Consider the following 16,944-nt stretch of genomic DNA (forward strand, 5'->3'; position numbering starts at 1 on the left):
TAGAAGGATGTTAATTTGCAGTAGCGGAGATGGTTGGAGTTGCTTAAGGATTATGATATCACCATTCTCTATCATCCTGGGAATGCTAATGTGGTGGCCGATGCCTTAAGTCGTTAGGCGAAGAGTTTGGGCAGCTTAGCATATTTACCGGTAGCAGAGAGGCCTTTAGCCTTGGATGTTCAGGCCTTGGCCAACCAGTTTGTTAGATTGGATGTTTCCGAGCCGAGTCGAGTTTTGGCTTATGTGGTTTCTCTGTCTTCTCTTTGTTGATCGTATTAGGGAACGTCAGTATGATGACCCCCATCTGCTTGTCCTTAAGGATACAGTTCAGCACGGTAATGCCAAGGAAGTCACTATTGGAGATGACGGTGTATTACGAATGCAGGGCATGCTATGTGTGCCTAATGTGGACTGTTTGCGTGAGTTGATTCTCCAAGAGGCTCACAGTTTGCGGTACTCTGGGTGCTGCAAAGATGTATCAGGACTTGAGACAACACTATTGGTGGAGGTGGATGAAGATAGACATAGTGGGGTATGTATCTCGGTGTCTAAATTGTCAACAGGTGAAATATGAGCATCAGCGACCGAGTGGATTACTTCAGAAGTTAGAGATTCCAGAATGGAAATGGGAGCGGATCACTATGGATTTCGTTGTTGGGCTCCCACGGACTCAGCGGAAGTTTGATGCAGTTTGGGTGATTGTGGATAGGCTGACCAAATCAGCTCATTTCATTCCTGTGATTACTACTTACTCTTCAGAGCAGCTGGCTCAGGTATATATTCACGAGATTGTCAGACTTCATGGTGTACCGGTATCTATCATCTCTGACCGGGGTACACAGTTTACCTCACAGTTTTGGAGGGCAGTACAACGTGAGTTGGGTACTCAGGTAGAGTTGAGTACAACATTTCACCCTCAGATGGACGGGCAGTCTGGACACACTATTAAGATACTGAAGGATATGCTTCGTGCATGTGTGATAGATTTTTGGGGTGCTTGGGATCAGTTCTTACCACTTGCAGAGTTTTCTTACAACAGTTACCAGTCAAGCATTCAGATGGCTCCATATGAGGCTTTGTATGGTAGGCGGTGCCGGTCTCCAGTGGGTTGGTTCGAACCGAGCGAGGCTAGACTATTGGGTATAGACTTGGTTCAAGATGCCTTGGAAAAGGTTAAGTTGATTCAGGATCAACTTCGTACAACCCAATCTAGACAGAAGAGTTATGCGAATCGGAAGGTTTGTGATGTTGCATTCATGGTTGGTGAGCGGGTATTGCTCCGGGTTTCGCCTATGAAGGATGTGATGAGGTTCGGGAAGAAGGGCAAGTTGAGCCCTAGGTTTATTGGGCCTTTTGAGATTCTTGAAAGAGTTGGAGAGGTGGCTTACAGACTTGCGCTACCACCTAGTCTCTCTGCGGTTCATCTGGTATTCCATGTTTCTATGCTTCAAAAATATCACGGCGATCCGTCTCATGTGTTAGACTTCAGTTCGGATCAGGTGGACAAGGATCTATCTTATGTTGAGGAACCAGTGGCTATTTTAGATAGGCAGGTTCGAAAGCTGAGGTCAAAGAACATTGCTTCCGTGAAGGTTCAGTGGAGGGGTCATCGGGTCAAGGAGGCGACTTGGGAGGCCGAGCATGATATGCGCAGCCATTATCCATACTTATTCACCAGCTCAGGTACTTTTTCTAACTCCGTTCGAGGCCGAACGTTTGTTTTAGAGGTGGAGGATGTGATGACCCAAATTGTCATCTTTAAATTTAATGATTATTTCTGTGTTCTAAGACCTCGAAAAGCACTATTTATCATTATTCAACTTACGTGCACAGTCCGTAAAATTTTCCGGAAAGTTTTTATGCGAAAAATGAATTAAAATATGAATTAGAACTTTAAAACTCAACTGAATTGTTGGTCAACATTTTTAGCAAACGAACTCGGATCAGTACTTTGACAGTTTTAGTAGGTCCGTATCATGAATTGGGACTTGGGCGTATGCCCGGAATTAAATTCCGAGGTCCCTAGCCCGAGATATGGAATTTTGATGAAAAATTAAAAGTTTAAGTTCAAATAGTGACCGGATGTCGAATTATGTGCAAACGACCCCGGAATAGAATTTTGATGATTCCAACAGCTTTGTATGGTAATTTTGGACTTCGGAGCGTGATCGAAATTTTATTTGGAAGTCCATAGTAGAATTAGGCTTGAAATGCCGAAAGTTAAATTTTTGGGAAGTTTGACCGAGGGGTTGACTTTTTGATATCGGGGTCGAAATCCGATTCTGAAAATTTGAGTACCTCCGTTATATCATTTATGACTTGTGTGCAAAATTCAAGGTAAATCGAACGTGATTTGATAGGTTCCGGAGTCAATTGTAGAAGTTGGAAGTTTCAAAAATTATTAGGCTTGAATCTATGTGTGATTCATGTTTTTAGCGTTGTTGGATGTAATTTGAAGACTCGACTAAGTTCGTATGATGTATTAGGACTTGTTGGTATATTTGGTTGAGGTCCCGAGGGGCTCGGGCGTGTTCCGGATGGTTAACAGATCATTTTTGGCCTTGGTGAGATGGCTGATATCTACTGCTGCAATTTTTCTACTTTCCTCTTTCGTGCTCGCGAGAGGATCCTCGCGTTCGCGAAAAGTGTTCTGGGTTGGTGAATTTTTGTTCAACGCATTCGCGGAGGAGAGGACGCGAAGGGTAGGGCAGTGTGTGCATCGCGAATGCGTGAGTGGCGTCGCGTTCGCGAAGGAGAGCGAGGCAGCTGGGAATCCCAGTCTTTTGTTCTACGCGTTCGCGAGATAAGGGACGCGTTCGCGAAGGTCTGAGTTTGCAAAGCTTCGCGTTCGCGAAGAGGAAAGTGGGGCAGCACATTTTTGTGCTTCGCGAACGCGAGACAAGGGTCGCGTTCGCGAAGAAGAAACCACTGGACAAAATGTTTAAGTTCAGAAAATGGGACTTCGTCCCATTTTTCATTTTTAATGATTTAGTGCTCGGATTGAGGCGATTTTTGGGAGATTTTCAGAGAAAACATCGGAGTAAGTGTTCTTGACTCAATCTTGATTAGATTACCCGAATCCATCACTGTTTTAACATTTACTTGGTGATTTAAGTTGGAAAAATTTGAAAAACCCTCGTGGATAGATTTGAGGATTTAAGGGTCGAATTGTTATTGTAATTTAGTCATTTTGGTATGGTTAGACTCGCGATTGAATGGGCGTTCATATTTTGTAACTTTCGCTGGATTCCGAGACGTGGGCCCCACGGGCCATTTTTGAGTTAATTTCGGATTTTTATTGGAAAATATAGTATTTTCTTATAGAATTAATTCTATAATTTTTGTTGACTGTATCGAATTATTTATGACTAGATACGAGTCGACCGGAATTGAAAAATCGAGGAAAAAATATACTACTTAGTTAAATTGGAGCAAGTCGAGGTAAGTAACTTGTCTAACCTTGTGTGGAGGAAATTCCCCTAGGATTGGTATTAATTATAATGTGATGAAAGTCGTGTACACGAGGTGACGAGTGTGTACACAGACTAAATGTGAAGGATTATGTGTTCAAATTATGAAGATCACTGTTGCACATTAATTAAATTATTAAATCTTGTTATATTCTCCATCATTGATTCGATTTGTATACTTTAAATTTGCTTGACCTTTTCCTGCTAATTGTTTTACCTGTTTAGTTAAAACTTGGTTCCTTTTATTCTGTGCATTATTTGAAATTGATTTTCTTAAATTTAAATATTATTAATATGAAATATTTGACATTTTAAATTTAGTATTGAAGCAACGTATTAAAGATTTTAAAATATTATTTTGCTGAATATTTGTGTAGGATTTTTGTACTCATTGTGATGGAGCTGTGAGCTCTTTATTGTGAAAAAATATTATTGATGACTTATTTTGGCATGAGCCGTGAGCTCTTTATTTTGAAAAATATTGTTGTTGAATTATGTTGGCACGTTAAATTATTTGAGCACTTGAGGTGCAAATTGTGATATATTGTGATATTGATACGCATGCGGTGGTATAAGGTTTGGGTATTGAAACGCATGCGGTGAGATAAGGGTGGCTTGATACGCGTGGCTAGTAGGGGGAACTACTAGAAGTCATGCGGTGTGATAAGGATGGCTAAAACGCGGGATGCTATTTTTGGAAAAATATTTTCTTTAAAATAAATTATGAAGGCTCCCGCGGTGAGATAAGTAAATGAGATATTGTGAATTAAATTATGATTTGGGACTACGAGACGGTACCTCGGTAGTGCCCTTATTGATATTGATTTATGGCCGTAGTTGCCTTTGATTTTTATTGTGATTTTTCTTAAAGTTGAAAAGAAATTCTGTTTTATTTCCACGAGGTATTTATTTGCCATTATTTGGGATAATTACATGTGACATACTACTTGATTCATTTTCATTATCATTTTATCTTATTAAATTGTTTAAATATTTTTTCATGTCATTATCTATTCTCCAGTAGGGCCTGACCTGACCTCGTCACTACTCTACCGAGGTTAGGCTTGGCACTTACTGGGTACCGCTGTGGTATACTCTTACTACGCTTCTGCACATCTTTTTTGTGCAGATCCAGGTACATCTTACCAGTCTAGACGTCAGTGAGTTACCTGCGCACGGAGACTTCGAGGTACATCTGCCAGCGTCCGCAGACTCCGGAGTCCCCTTCTATCATTTTTATGTTACTTCCTTATTTTTTCTTAGACCTTGATACATAGAGACATTAAGAATAAATTTTTTAGAAGCTTGTGACTTATTTCTACCGGGTTTTGGGAGTTGTAATTATTTGAATTGTAGTTTATTTATTTTAGATATTTATGATTATTCCGCATTGATAGGCTTACCTAGTCTTAGAGACTAGGTGCCATCACGACCTCCTACGGAGGGAATTTGGGGTCGTGACAAGTTGGTATCAGAGCTTTAGGTTCATAGGTGTCATGAGTCACAAGCAGGTTTAGTAGAGTCTTGCGGATCGGTACGGAGACGTCTGTACTTATCTTCGAGAGGCTATGGAACCGTTAGGAAATATTCACTTCTTTGACTCCTTATCGTGCGACATTGATTTAGCTTGAAACATATATCTTATATTTCTTTGTTATAAACGAACCAGTTTCACCAAAAGGGAGTCCCACGCGCCATAATTGACTAGATTCTAGGGAAGAGTCCAACGTCTTTTCAAACTAACTTTTCTAGTTTGATTAGACTTCTGAACTTCAAAAAGCTACCATTACCCACTTAAACTACCCCTCTTTAAATTGACTAGGACTTACCCATTTCTTCACTTCTAATGTTTTAGCCGCCAAAAATTCTCTCTATCTTCTCTCATCTATTCTACACATATATCTCCTCTACACACATCAATGGCTAACCCATCTGAAAATACTTCTTTAACACCCAAAGAATTATCACTTACTCCTTTGACCACACCTTCAACCACAACCACCTCTAAGAAAGAAAGGTTCAAGATGCTTGATCGTAAGACAGTCTCTGGCAGTGAACAAATCAAGAAAATAAATGAGAAATTGAAAGCAATCCAAGCAGAAGAACCCCAAAAATCAGAAGAATCTTTTAAGTGTGGAACTGAGGGGGATGATCTGAAACAGAACATGTAACATTTGGTCTAAATATTGCTTCTGATGTCATTTCTGAAGTGGATGAAAATTTGGAAAACAGATTTGTTCTGGTTGGTACTATTACTGGGTAGAGACTACTGCACCTGAAAGAATTGGTGGTAAAAATAAGATATATAGTGAGGGTGTTCAAGGAGATGTAAGGGGAAAGGAAAAATAATGAGTGGTTGAATCTTTACCTACTCCTGTTGGGTTGACTGAGCAAACATGGGCTATGGTGATATGGAGTGAGGAAGCTGATATCATAACCTCGCGTAGGCAGCCTTCACGTATTTCAAATATCATAACAGTACCAAAACTAAGGAGAATTTCCCCAACACAAGGTTAGACAAGTCACTTACCCCAAATCTCGCTCAATCAGTCGATAAGAATGCCTTTCCCTCGACTTTCCGACTCCGAACGACCTAAATCTAGCCAAAAGCAATTACATACTATAAATACAACTACAAGAAACTAATTTAAATAGTAAATCTACGACTTTAGCAAAGAATCGAAAAATCGCCCCAAAAGGTCGACCTAGGCCCACGTCTCAGAATCGGGAAAAAATCACAAAATACGAATACCCATTCAATATCGAGTTCACCCATACCAAAATTACTCAATCCGATACAAAATTCTCGATCAAAAACTTAAAATTCGGCCTAAGGATTTTTCCACCCTTTTCACAAATTTTTCAACCCAAATCCCTAATTAAAGGAAGAATGAATGATATCTTAGTGGGAATTAATCAAAAACAAGTCAAGAATCCTTACGTAAATGTTTCCTCTGAAAAACCCTCGAAATTTTGCCTCAGTCCGAGCTCTCTAGGTCCAAAAGTGGAGAATGAAATCAAACCCTCGAACTTAGGCCTTTTCTACCTAGTGAATTCGCACCTACGGAAATCCGCAGGTGCGGATCTCAGTTAGTCCAGACACGTCCGCTTCTGCAGACCCAAATGCATATCTACGCTTCTGCGACCAAGGAGCACTTCTGCGCACGTGCTCCTACGGACCAAGTCCGCTTCTACGCTCATCCTTCTGCAGAAGCGACGCCGCTTATGCGACCTCCTCGTTGCACCTCTAACCACTGGCCACCTTCTCTAGGTCCGCTTCTGCGCTTGGCCTCACGCTTCTGCGTGCCTGCACCTGCGGTCAATCTTGTGCAGGTGCGGTTGTACCAGAACTGGTGCACTTTAGCCATTCTTTAAACTTCAACTTGATCCGTTAACCATCCGAAATCAACCCAGGCTCTAGGGACCTCAACGAAACATACCAAAAAGACCTAAAACATCATACGAAGTTAGTCGAGTCTCTAAATCGCATCAAACAATGCTAAAAATACAAATTGCACATCGATTCAAGCCTAATGAACTTTAAAACTTCAAACTTCTACATCTGACGCCGAAACCTATCAAATCAAGTTCGAATGACCTCAAATTTTGCACACAAGTCATAATTGACATTACAGACATACTCCAACATCCGGAATTGGAATCCGACCCTGATATCAAAAGTTCACTCCCGGTCAAACTTTTCAAAAATTATCCAATTTTCCAACTTTCGTCAATTAATGTTGAAATGACCTACGGACCTTCAAATCAACATTCGGACATGCTCCTAAGACCAAAATCACCCTACAGAGCTATTGGAATCGTGAAAACTCTATTTCGGAGTCGTCTTCACACAATTCAATCTACGGTCAATTCCTACGACTTAAACTTTTATTTTAGGGACTATGTGCCCCATTTCACCCTGAAACCAAAAACCAAACCTCCCGGCGAGTCACAAAATCCAAAAATGAGATAGAGGGAGCAATAAATAGGGGTTCAGAGCTAGTTCTCTCAAAACGACTAGCCGAATCATTACAGAAGTAATAAAAGATATATGTCGGTGATCATCATCAGTTAGTTCATCAGAATTTGGAAATTTGGTGTTCGAATGAGAAACAAAATCAAGATTTTTAAAATAAAACCCAAAAAATGTTGCACCAAATGTCGTGGTGGCCACACGATGAAGACAACTTTCAGTAGAATAATAGTATAGTTTAAGTTGAAAAACTACCAATTATGTCCATTTATAAGTAGCTTATTATAAAAATTGGCCAATTAATAAAATATTACTAATATTAGCCAATTAGATATTTGTAGCCAAAAAATGGTTCAATTTTTGCTTTCTTCTGAGTGGGTGTTATCAGAATAGATTGGGTATATCTTAAGAAGTTTGAATCTCAATTTACGGATGATTTGGCGAAGTTTGAGGTGATTTGAATTGAAAATTCGAAGTAGAAGAAGAAACATGAAAAAAAATGATATGTGTATCACGCTACGTATCATTTGTGTAGCACATATATATCATATTTGTATCAAATGTGTATAACATGTATATTCATGTATACCTGTGTATGTGATACATGTGTCGCAGGAGAATTTTTTAAACTCGATGTTAACTACGAATTTTGATACCAAATCAGTCCAATTCACCTCCAATCTTTCATAAAATTTGTATATTGATTCATCTATATGTTTTCAATAAATTTAAACCATACCCATTGAAAAAAGTCATTGATTTTTGGAATCTTGTATTTTTGTTTTTGTATTTCATCACCTTGTTTGCCATCTCATCCATGGAATTTTTTTTCCGTCTTGCATCTAATATTGCTGATTACGCTTAAAAATATGGAAGGAGATTTTTTCATGTGATTCTTGGAGAGAAAGAACCTTATTTATTTGTGTTTTTAATTTTTATATGTTCTTGACTAATTTTAGTAGGTTTATGATTAATGGCTAGAGGTCGGTAAGTTGAAACTTATTTGGGACATTTTGTAAGATTCCTGTTTAAGTTAGGGGTGGTAATTTGAGTCCAAATCAATTTAACCCGTCCAAGGTTGAGCCATTCATTGATCCACATATTTATTGAACTCAACCCATCTTGATGCAGCACATCTCAAGCCATTTAAAGTTGGGCTTAATTTTAGCCCAAACTAATCCATGAGTAACTTTGCTAAATGATTTTTAAAATAATTATTTTTTGTTTGATATATTATATATGACTATAACAAAAGAAAAAAATAGTCTTATGTGATAATTAACCATTCATAAGAAAATAACACATTAATTAAAGTTTGGTAAGACTTGGACGGGTTGGGCAATGACCCAAATTTAACATATCTTGACTCAATCCATCTCAGCATAAGGTTAATTACCTCCTCCCTATTTATTGATTCAACTCATTTTAACCCGCCCAAAATCATCCCAACTCGCCGGTTGAAGTTGCTCTCGCGGTGGTATGCTCTTCGAACAAAAATGAAAGTTAAGAAAAGGCTTAAATTTGATGAGATGAAAAAAACCCGGAAACCTAGACCACAGATTTCATATGCAATAAACTACTAACTGAATATGATAAATGGATAAAAGAACATAGTTATTCCTCCGTATTATCCATTAAAATATGAGTTGGATAATAAAATATTTAAAAACGAGTCAAATATGGATAAGAACCATATTATCTACTTAGAAAATAGATAACCAGTGTATAATTAATGAGTTTAACTTTACATTTGTAAAGCCTCAAATTGGGGTGTCTCAAGTTTGGGAGACTAGGAATTATCTCAAAAGTAATCATATTCAAGAAGATGGTTGTCCATATTATTCGCGGTTAACCAATTTTTTATCCGTATTAAATATGGATCGAATCAGATAATTTATCCGTTTTTATATTACCCGTTTTTGACCCGTCTCATATCCGCCCGCCCGTTTGGCACCTCTATTTTGGAGGAATCATACATGCATGAAACAAGATATTTCCTGCCAATCTTCGGAGCGGAGTCCATTATTATTCATGAGAAAAAAAGTCACTCCCTTGACTTCTTTATTATTCGTACATAGTATCAAAGATAAAGAAATAAGAAATGATGGAAAGGAAATGCTGAGTTAATTGTCGACACTACACACTACCTACACGAAACATAGAGATTCATCGTAAACAGGCGACGCACGACATGTACAACAAATTATGCAATCACCGCAATCAACGTCTGAAATACAAAGTCTCCCACAGGTATTAAGTTGCGGCATTATCCTCCTCTTGATTCCTGAAATATCATAATCAACATCCCGTGCATCAACGACATTTGTATTTGAGGACCATGGCGCATTCACTGAAATATTTCATCATATCAAATAAGAGAATGATCGATAAAATATGAAAATGAACAACAATTAAATGTCATGCATAAAAGTACATGTATATCCTTACAGGCATACATGCGTATGAAACTCGTGCAAACTTGTATAAGTATACATACATATATGTGGCCAATGCAGCAATGTAAAAGTACAATTCAAAGATAAATAGAGATAATATGGATTACTAACTAGTGGCTGCGATGATAAGAGTGGCCAGAATCAAACTCAGCTTAAGGAATTCCATACTAAGAAGAATACTTCAATTCGCTCTTTATGAATATTTGTAAATGGATATCTCATTCCTTTCCAAATGCCACAGTTTATAGACCTCTCCAGAAAATGCATTTTGCTTCCTTTTTTTAAAAATACCTTTTCTTGTTGCTTAACTTTTCGTTGGGGTCAACTCTTGCAAGTGCTAGTCTTCGTTTTTAATTATAAATGAAATATATATTATATAAAGTTTCTTTTACTCTCACATCTTCCAACAAATATATTTGAAATAAAATAATTTGACCAAGAAGTATTCTAGTAATTCCTATAAAAATGATGATCTGACCTGATTTAAGATCCATTATTTTTGTGAGATGCACGTGAAATTTATGATGGCTCCGGTCTAGTATATACGTAATTCGTAATATGCACATGGCTACTAATAATTTGTATTAAAGTAAGTGTTATTCCTTGATTAAAGGAAACTATTTACCTTTTATTATATGACCAGTGAATATGTTTGCATTTCACGTGATTATAAAAGATTTAGGTGAATTTATGAAATAATTTTTTTTCTAATCAAGAATATTACAATCAAATGCAAATATCTCACATTTTAAAATGCATATATCAAATATATCCATTTTTATTATATTAAACAAAATTATTTATTGAAGAGATCAATTAAGGAACCTTGGTCACAATCTACAAAGTACTGCCCTACTATATTTTTGTATTTTTTTCAGAGTTTAATTATTAATAATTAAAGATTTATATTATCCTTGAATTATATCAACTATAAAGTTGAACGATCACTCTTACTCTATTACATGTAGACTTGCTCACATCATCTGTTTACCCGTAAAACGGTACAGTTGAATTTATACGTGGTTTCTAGATAAATGAACTAATTTGATCCTCAAATAATATAACAATTGGAGAAATGTATAATACTTAGCCTTGAAATATAGATGAAACAACAGAGATGACAGTTCCGGGAACAAAGCTTCCGGGCACAGCAATGATGAGATCAAAAAGCAAGTAAATAAAACTGTATTAAGCTTTGTATAGAATACAATGTAAGTTTTGCCAGAAAATTTGTGTCCTTACAACGGTAACTGAGCTCGTTATTTATAGTTATATCTAGGGAAAAAGGTCCTACGATCGTGCCCTCCTTTAATGTCTATTATGAAGGTCGTTGATGAAGATGTAACGGTGAACATAAATGTCAAATTTTTTGTAACGGACCGTCGCTTTTAATGCTGCAGAATATTCCTTAGTAAATGCTACCAGGCGCAGAGCATTTAATACACCTTTATGAATGTTATCCTTTCCGGTGACAAGCAGAGTTGCTGCATTCGGTTCTCAGCCATCCCATCTTGAATTTCACATGTCCTCCTTTTAATCAGTCACGTATCATATCATATTTTTCCTTATACAGATAGTCCCCCTGCTTTCCGGTGACATAACTTTGTGTTACCGGGAAGTTTGTAGAAACATCTTTTTGGCGGGAATTACTATAACTCCCTCTGAAGGTATGTGACGGTTGATTAGACGCACGTCTCTCCGTATTTAATGCCTCGAACACGCGGCATCCCATGATTCAACACAACTTTTTCCGATTATCAAGGTAGTCATGGCCATGAATTTAGCCGCCAACATTTTACTTATACGCAATTTTCTTTTCCTTTACGTTTCACAACTGCTTGAGATTTTGATTTGCATCCTTGTTTTCCACCTTAGTTATCTGTATAGGGTAAAATATGATATGACACGTTGCTGATTAAAAGGAAGACACGTGGAATCCAAGATGGGATGACTGAGGACCGAACGCAGTCACTCTGCTTGTCACCGAAAATGATAATATTCATAAAGGTGTATTAAATGCTCTGCGCCCGATAACATTTACTAAGGAATATTCTGCAGCATTAGTAAGAGCGACGGTCCGTTACAAAGAGTTTAGCATTTATGTTCACCGTTACATTTTCATCAATGACCCTCATAATTGACATTAAAGGAGGGCACGATCTTGTGACCTTTTTCCCTAGACATAGCAATAAATAGTGACTTCAGTTACCTTTGTAAGGGAAACGAATTTTCTGGAAAAACTTACATTGTATTCTATACAAAGCTTAATACAATTTTATTTACTTGCTTTTTGATCTCATCATTGCTGTGTCCGGATGTTTTGTTCCCGGAACTGTCATCTCTGCTGTTTCATCTATATTTCAAGGCTAAGTATTATACATTTCTTCAATTGTTATATTATTTGAGGATCAAATTAGTTCACTTGTCTAGAAACCATGTATAAATTCAATTGTACCGTTTTACGGATAAACATCATCTAAACTAGTTAACATATTAAACCCCAATAAAGTATTGCCATATACAAAAATATAAATTTGTTGTGTATGTTTGTAATATATATACAACATCAGAACATATCTGGTTTTCCCTTTTGGCCTTTTCCATGTCAAACAATCAAAGCATACTTTTGGAGCCCTAGGAAGGGCATGCGATTTTTGATTGTATGAGTGGTTATAGGTGCAATTTTTAATAATTGTTCAGATTTTGAGGTTCAAATTTTTCCTACAGCTTCATGAGCAGAAAACACAATTTTCCGCGTCCGGGCCTTTGGTTTGGATTTTAATTACCGTAGAAAATATGGGTCCTCCCATAATGGATGTTCTAAGGCGATATTAGGATTATTAAAATTAACTCTAATAGTTCTTATATATAAGTACATTTAAGGTGTACAATTAAATATATTGTCTATAATGTTTTTTACTATCAAAGCTAGGGTTTAGACTGTGAGATTGAGGTTGCTCCGATATACCTCATATTTTTGCTTCCGCTACATAAATAATTCTCGTTTTATGATTTATCCGTTATCTATTTAGTATAAATCAATGTTTTCCTTCAATTACTATCTGTAATAGTTGTTTCATCGTCGTATAAAACGAGTCGACTTTTTTTCCCTATAATATGTTACTTTAATCAGTAACGTATGCAAGATTCTTGGTAAACACTGCCACGTAACACAATGAATTTTTCTATAACAATATCATATTAAGAAAACATGTTCGAATCCTATCAATAGAAAACAATGACAGATTTTGTTTCTAATGGCTAAGCTAGTGAATTGGTTTAGCATTATGGTTAATTGGTTATACATCTTTTCAATTTGATTCACGTGTGATATGGGGAAGTCCAAGTTGAGGCTCAATTTCTAGTAGACTCAGATTATAGGATTTCTATATTTAATGGATCTTCTTGAGACGATGAAAGCCATTGGAGTTGAAACAATCGAACTTGGCTGGCCAGGGATATGAGAATTTTTTTTGGGTTAAATGGAAGGAAAAAAATGATATGCTTACAACTAAATGCAAGCATATCACATTTTTAAAATGCATATATAAAATATATGTCAAATATAACCAATTTTATTATAATAAATGAGTATTAAAATTGTTTAGTGAAGAGACTAAGGCATCTTATACAATCTTCTTTTACCACTTAGTCGCAATCTAAAAAGTACTCTCTTACTATGTTTTTATATATATCAACTATAAATAGTTGAAACTCTTACTCTATTACATGTAAGCTTGCTCAGATCACCGAAATTAGTTAAAGTATTAAACCCCAATAAAGCATAAGCAAATTAAAAAATAAAATTTGTAGTGTGTCTGTGTATTTCATATTACAAGTAAGCACTTCTTATCTGATCATTAAATTTCTGGAATTGGAGATTTCGGTTATTTAAAGCATCTGGACTCGCAAAATGACACTTGGATTGCTTGCCCCGTTTAAATAGCAATTCCAGCAATCAATTTTCCAGCCTTTCCACTCGGTTTGGTTTTCTGTGTTTACTACAAAATTAATCTCATGCACTAAAATAACGGTGGCTTAATTTTGTTTGGAAGACGGAAGGTTATTTATTATTAAGTAAGCTATTGATACTAATCTTGTATATTAAGGTAAATGACTCAAATTTCTGGAGTATTTAATTTAAGTTGCAGTGCTCTTGTAGGTTCATACACAGTCGTCGAGCAATAATTTCGATAAATAAACGAACTTATTAAAAGAAACACTAATAATTATTTGAATTTAATCCAAATGTTAATTTGAGTACTTTATCTCTTTGATAAATAAAAAAACTTATTAAAAGAATCTTCTTAAACGTAATGACTAACGAGTCATTTATGCAAGAAATAATGTAAGAAGCAAGTTTCTCTTGAATACCGTTAGCCGTTACAAATGAAGGGAGAGTTGCAAATTAAAGAGGGAAAGGCCGCAAATAAAGGCAGTCCTTTAGCAATCCCACATTAAACTCTTCCTAAACCTTAGTGCATGCCATTACCCTGCCTTTACAAAGCCAAATTTTCCATTTCCTTAAAGAAATTAAAGCCATAGCCTATCGACCTTTATATATAATCATCTTGTTCACCTACACATTTTTAACGGCTAGCCAAGGCGGTCGTTTTCTAGCCCCGCCGTGGCAGCCTATTTTTATTTTCATCACCTTTCACCAAAAGTCTTATTATTTTAACTAATTTTACGATTTGTATTATCATTGTTATATTGTTTTATTAAAGATTAACTTTCCCTGTATGTGAAAAGTCGAATATCTTGATCTGACTATTCAACATGGGGGAGGTTAATACTACTCATGCGGACCAGGAGAAACATTTGTCATCATCGTCGTCGTCTTCGAGTGAATTATCAGAATGCGAGGAGTTACAACGTTTAGAAGAGGCACCACCCTTTTGGAGGAACCCTAATAAGAGGTTATCGAAGCAACTTTCCATGTGCGAGATTCCACGTGACATTGCATGGGAGAAACGACGTCGTCAGTTTCTCCATCAAGAGAGGAAAAAGAATATAATTGGGATTCAAGATCATGACGATGTAACGGACGAGGATCTCAACGAACTCAAAGGTTGCATAGAATTAGGGTTTGGATTTAACGAAGAAGAAGGCCAGAGGCTCTGTAGCACGTTGCCGGCGCTAGATCTTTATTTTGCAGTGAACCGTCAATACTCGACGAGCCCTATATCTTCACCAGGTAGCCAATGGCGAGACTAGAAACTCCATTAATGGTGTACATGATTTAATATACATGTATACTTTTTGACGTAAAAACACAATATAATTTCTCTATACTTATTATAATTTTATAACGAAGGGTATTCAACACCACTGCAGGTAGCAATAAAGGTTCCTTATCCTCTCCAGGTTCATCAACTTCTCTTGGACTTGGAGTTAGATCCTCGTCGTTTGGAAGCCCTAGGAGTGATCCTGCTGATGCTTGGAAGATTTGTAGCCCAGGTAATTAGGTATCTATATAGTTTTTGTTATTTAAAGCTAAAACAATGAGAAAACGGAGAAATTAAATTAGATCAGAATACACACACAATAATTAAAGAATCTTTGGGTTTTATGTAGGCTAAGAAAGTCAAATGTAAAAGTCAAAATTGTTAAATTGAAAAGGTTATGATTCTTATATACTCTAGATAGAACAAACGATAATTAATTATTGATGCAATAACTTTTATCTAAGTAATTTCTAAAGATATTACAGTTATATATTAGCTAGCATATTGGTAATATTCTGATAATGTTGGTGATTATGATATTATGTGCAGGTGATGATCCTCAACAAGTTAAGACAAAGTTGAGGCATTGGGCACAGGCAGTGGCTTGTTCTGTCAAGCAGTCTTATTGAAGGGTTGGAGATCATTGGACTATATTAATTAGTAGAAAACATAGTCAAAATTAACCTGGTCATGTGTCTAATTTCAAGAACGAGAAATTTTCTTCTTTTTGTCTTGAGTTAATGGCACAACACCTTTCTGGTTTGTGTATCAAGGCAAGGAGTGAAGTAGCTTCATTGGTTTGAAGATATTTTTTTTTTCTAGCAGCTTTTGGATTCCCACCATGGTTTTTGCTTTCCAATATATATGTCAAACAATTTTAGTTTTTTTTGTTGACTTTTGAACATCTTGTTTTGGGGACTAAGATCAGGGCCATGATGGAAGCTCTAAATTTTTAGAGCACTTCTTTATGTATGTAAATATATGTTATGGGTTTTAACTGGCTATTATATGAAGTCAAAGTGCTGCTTTTACTAATGAGAAGCATTGAATTCTTGCTCACGAGTAAGCTTAAGCTAGTTGTGAACTATGAATCATGTCATTAGGATCCATGTCAATCTAGTCTTCAATGAACGATGTGGTCATCATCAAAGGTGGACCAAAAAGTCCTCCATTTTAGAATCGTGATTGACTAAAATTGACTAACGACGTTTGATAAACTTTTATTTTAACGACGTTTGATAATAGTTGACTAGAATCCTTTTTTTGAGCATTTTCTTATTTAACACCTAGGATGACAATGGGGCGGTGCGGGTTTTAGACATATGCGGGGCGGGCAAGTTTAGATAAATGCGGTGCTGAACGGGTCAACATAAATTTTTTAAATATTTATGCGGTTCGAATTTGTGACTTTGTGTTAATTCTCTTCAGCTTTTGGTGTTCCCCTGTCGGCTCTACCTCTAAAGACAAGCCTGAAGCTCTCTATCAGTCATAGAATGCAGAAGATTCAAATTCTTTATATTGAAATCAAATCATATTAAGTCTTGAAATCGTTCTATCACCTAAACCTATAGACTTAACTTCACAACAATTAATACATTAAGAATTTAATTTGGTTTATTCTGTTACTTGGATTTAGCTTCCGATTTCGGTGAAAACTTTGAAATTTTTTTGGGCTTATCCTTCCGGCAAATAGCAACAAAATCCAGCTTTAATTTACAAACTAGTAAATTTATCCGCTCTTCGCACGGTTTATAATGCATAGATAAATTTTTAGAAAGATTAGTAGAGAGTACAATGAATTTATGTACTACAGTATA

At 36.4% G+C, this 16,944-nt stretch overlaps 1 protein-coding gene across 1 annotated transcript; it reads left to right on the plus strand.

Moving 5' to 3' along the window:
- The first annotated feature begins 14,402 nt into the window (after positions 1-14,402).
- LOC107780244 (uncharacterized) lies at positions 14,403-16,029 on the plus strand. The gene is made up of 3 exons (XM_016600776.2): positions 14,403-15,096; positions 15,237-15,359; positions 15,677-16,029. Exons 1-3 carry the CDS (start codon positions 14,679-14,681, stop codon positions 15,754-15,756), a joined length of 621 nt encoding a protein of 206 aa, XP_016456262.1. The 5' UTR covers positions 14,403-14,678; the 3' UTR covers positions 15,757-16,029.
- Positions 16,030-16,944: the final 915 nt, after the last annotated feature.

This window comes from Nicotiana tabacum, chromosome 19 (genome assembly GCF_000715075.1).
Source record: "Nicotiana tabacum cultivar K326 chromosome 19, ASM71507v2, whole genome shotgun sequence".
Lineage (NCBI taxonomy): Eukaryota > Viridiplantae > Streptophyta > Magnoliopsida > Solanales > Solanaceae > Nicotiana > Nicotiana tabacum.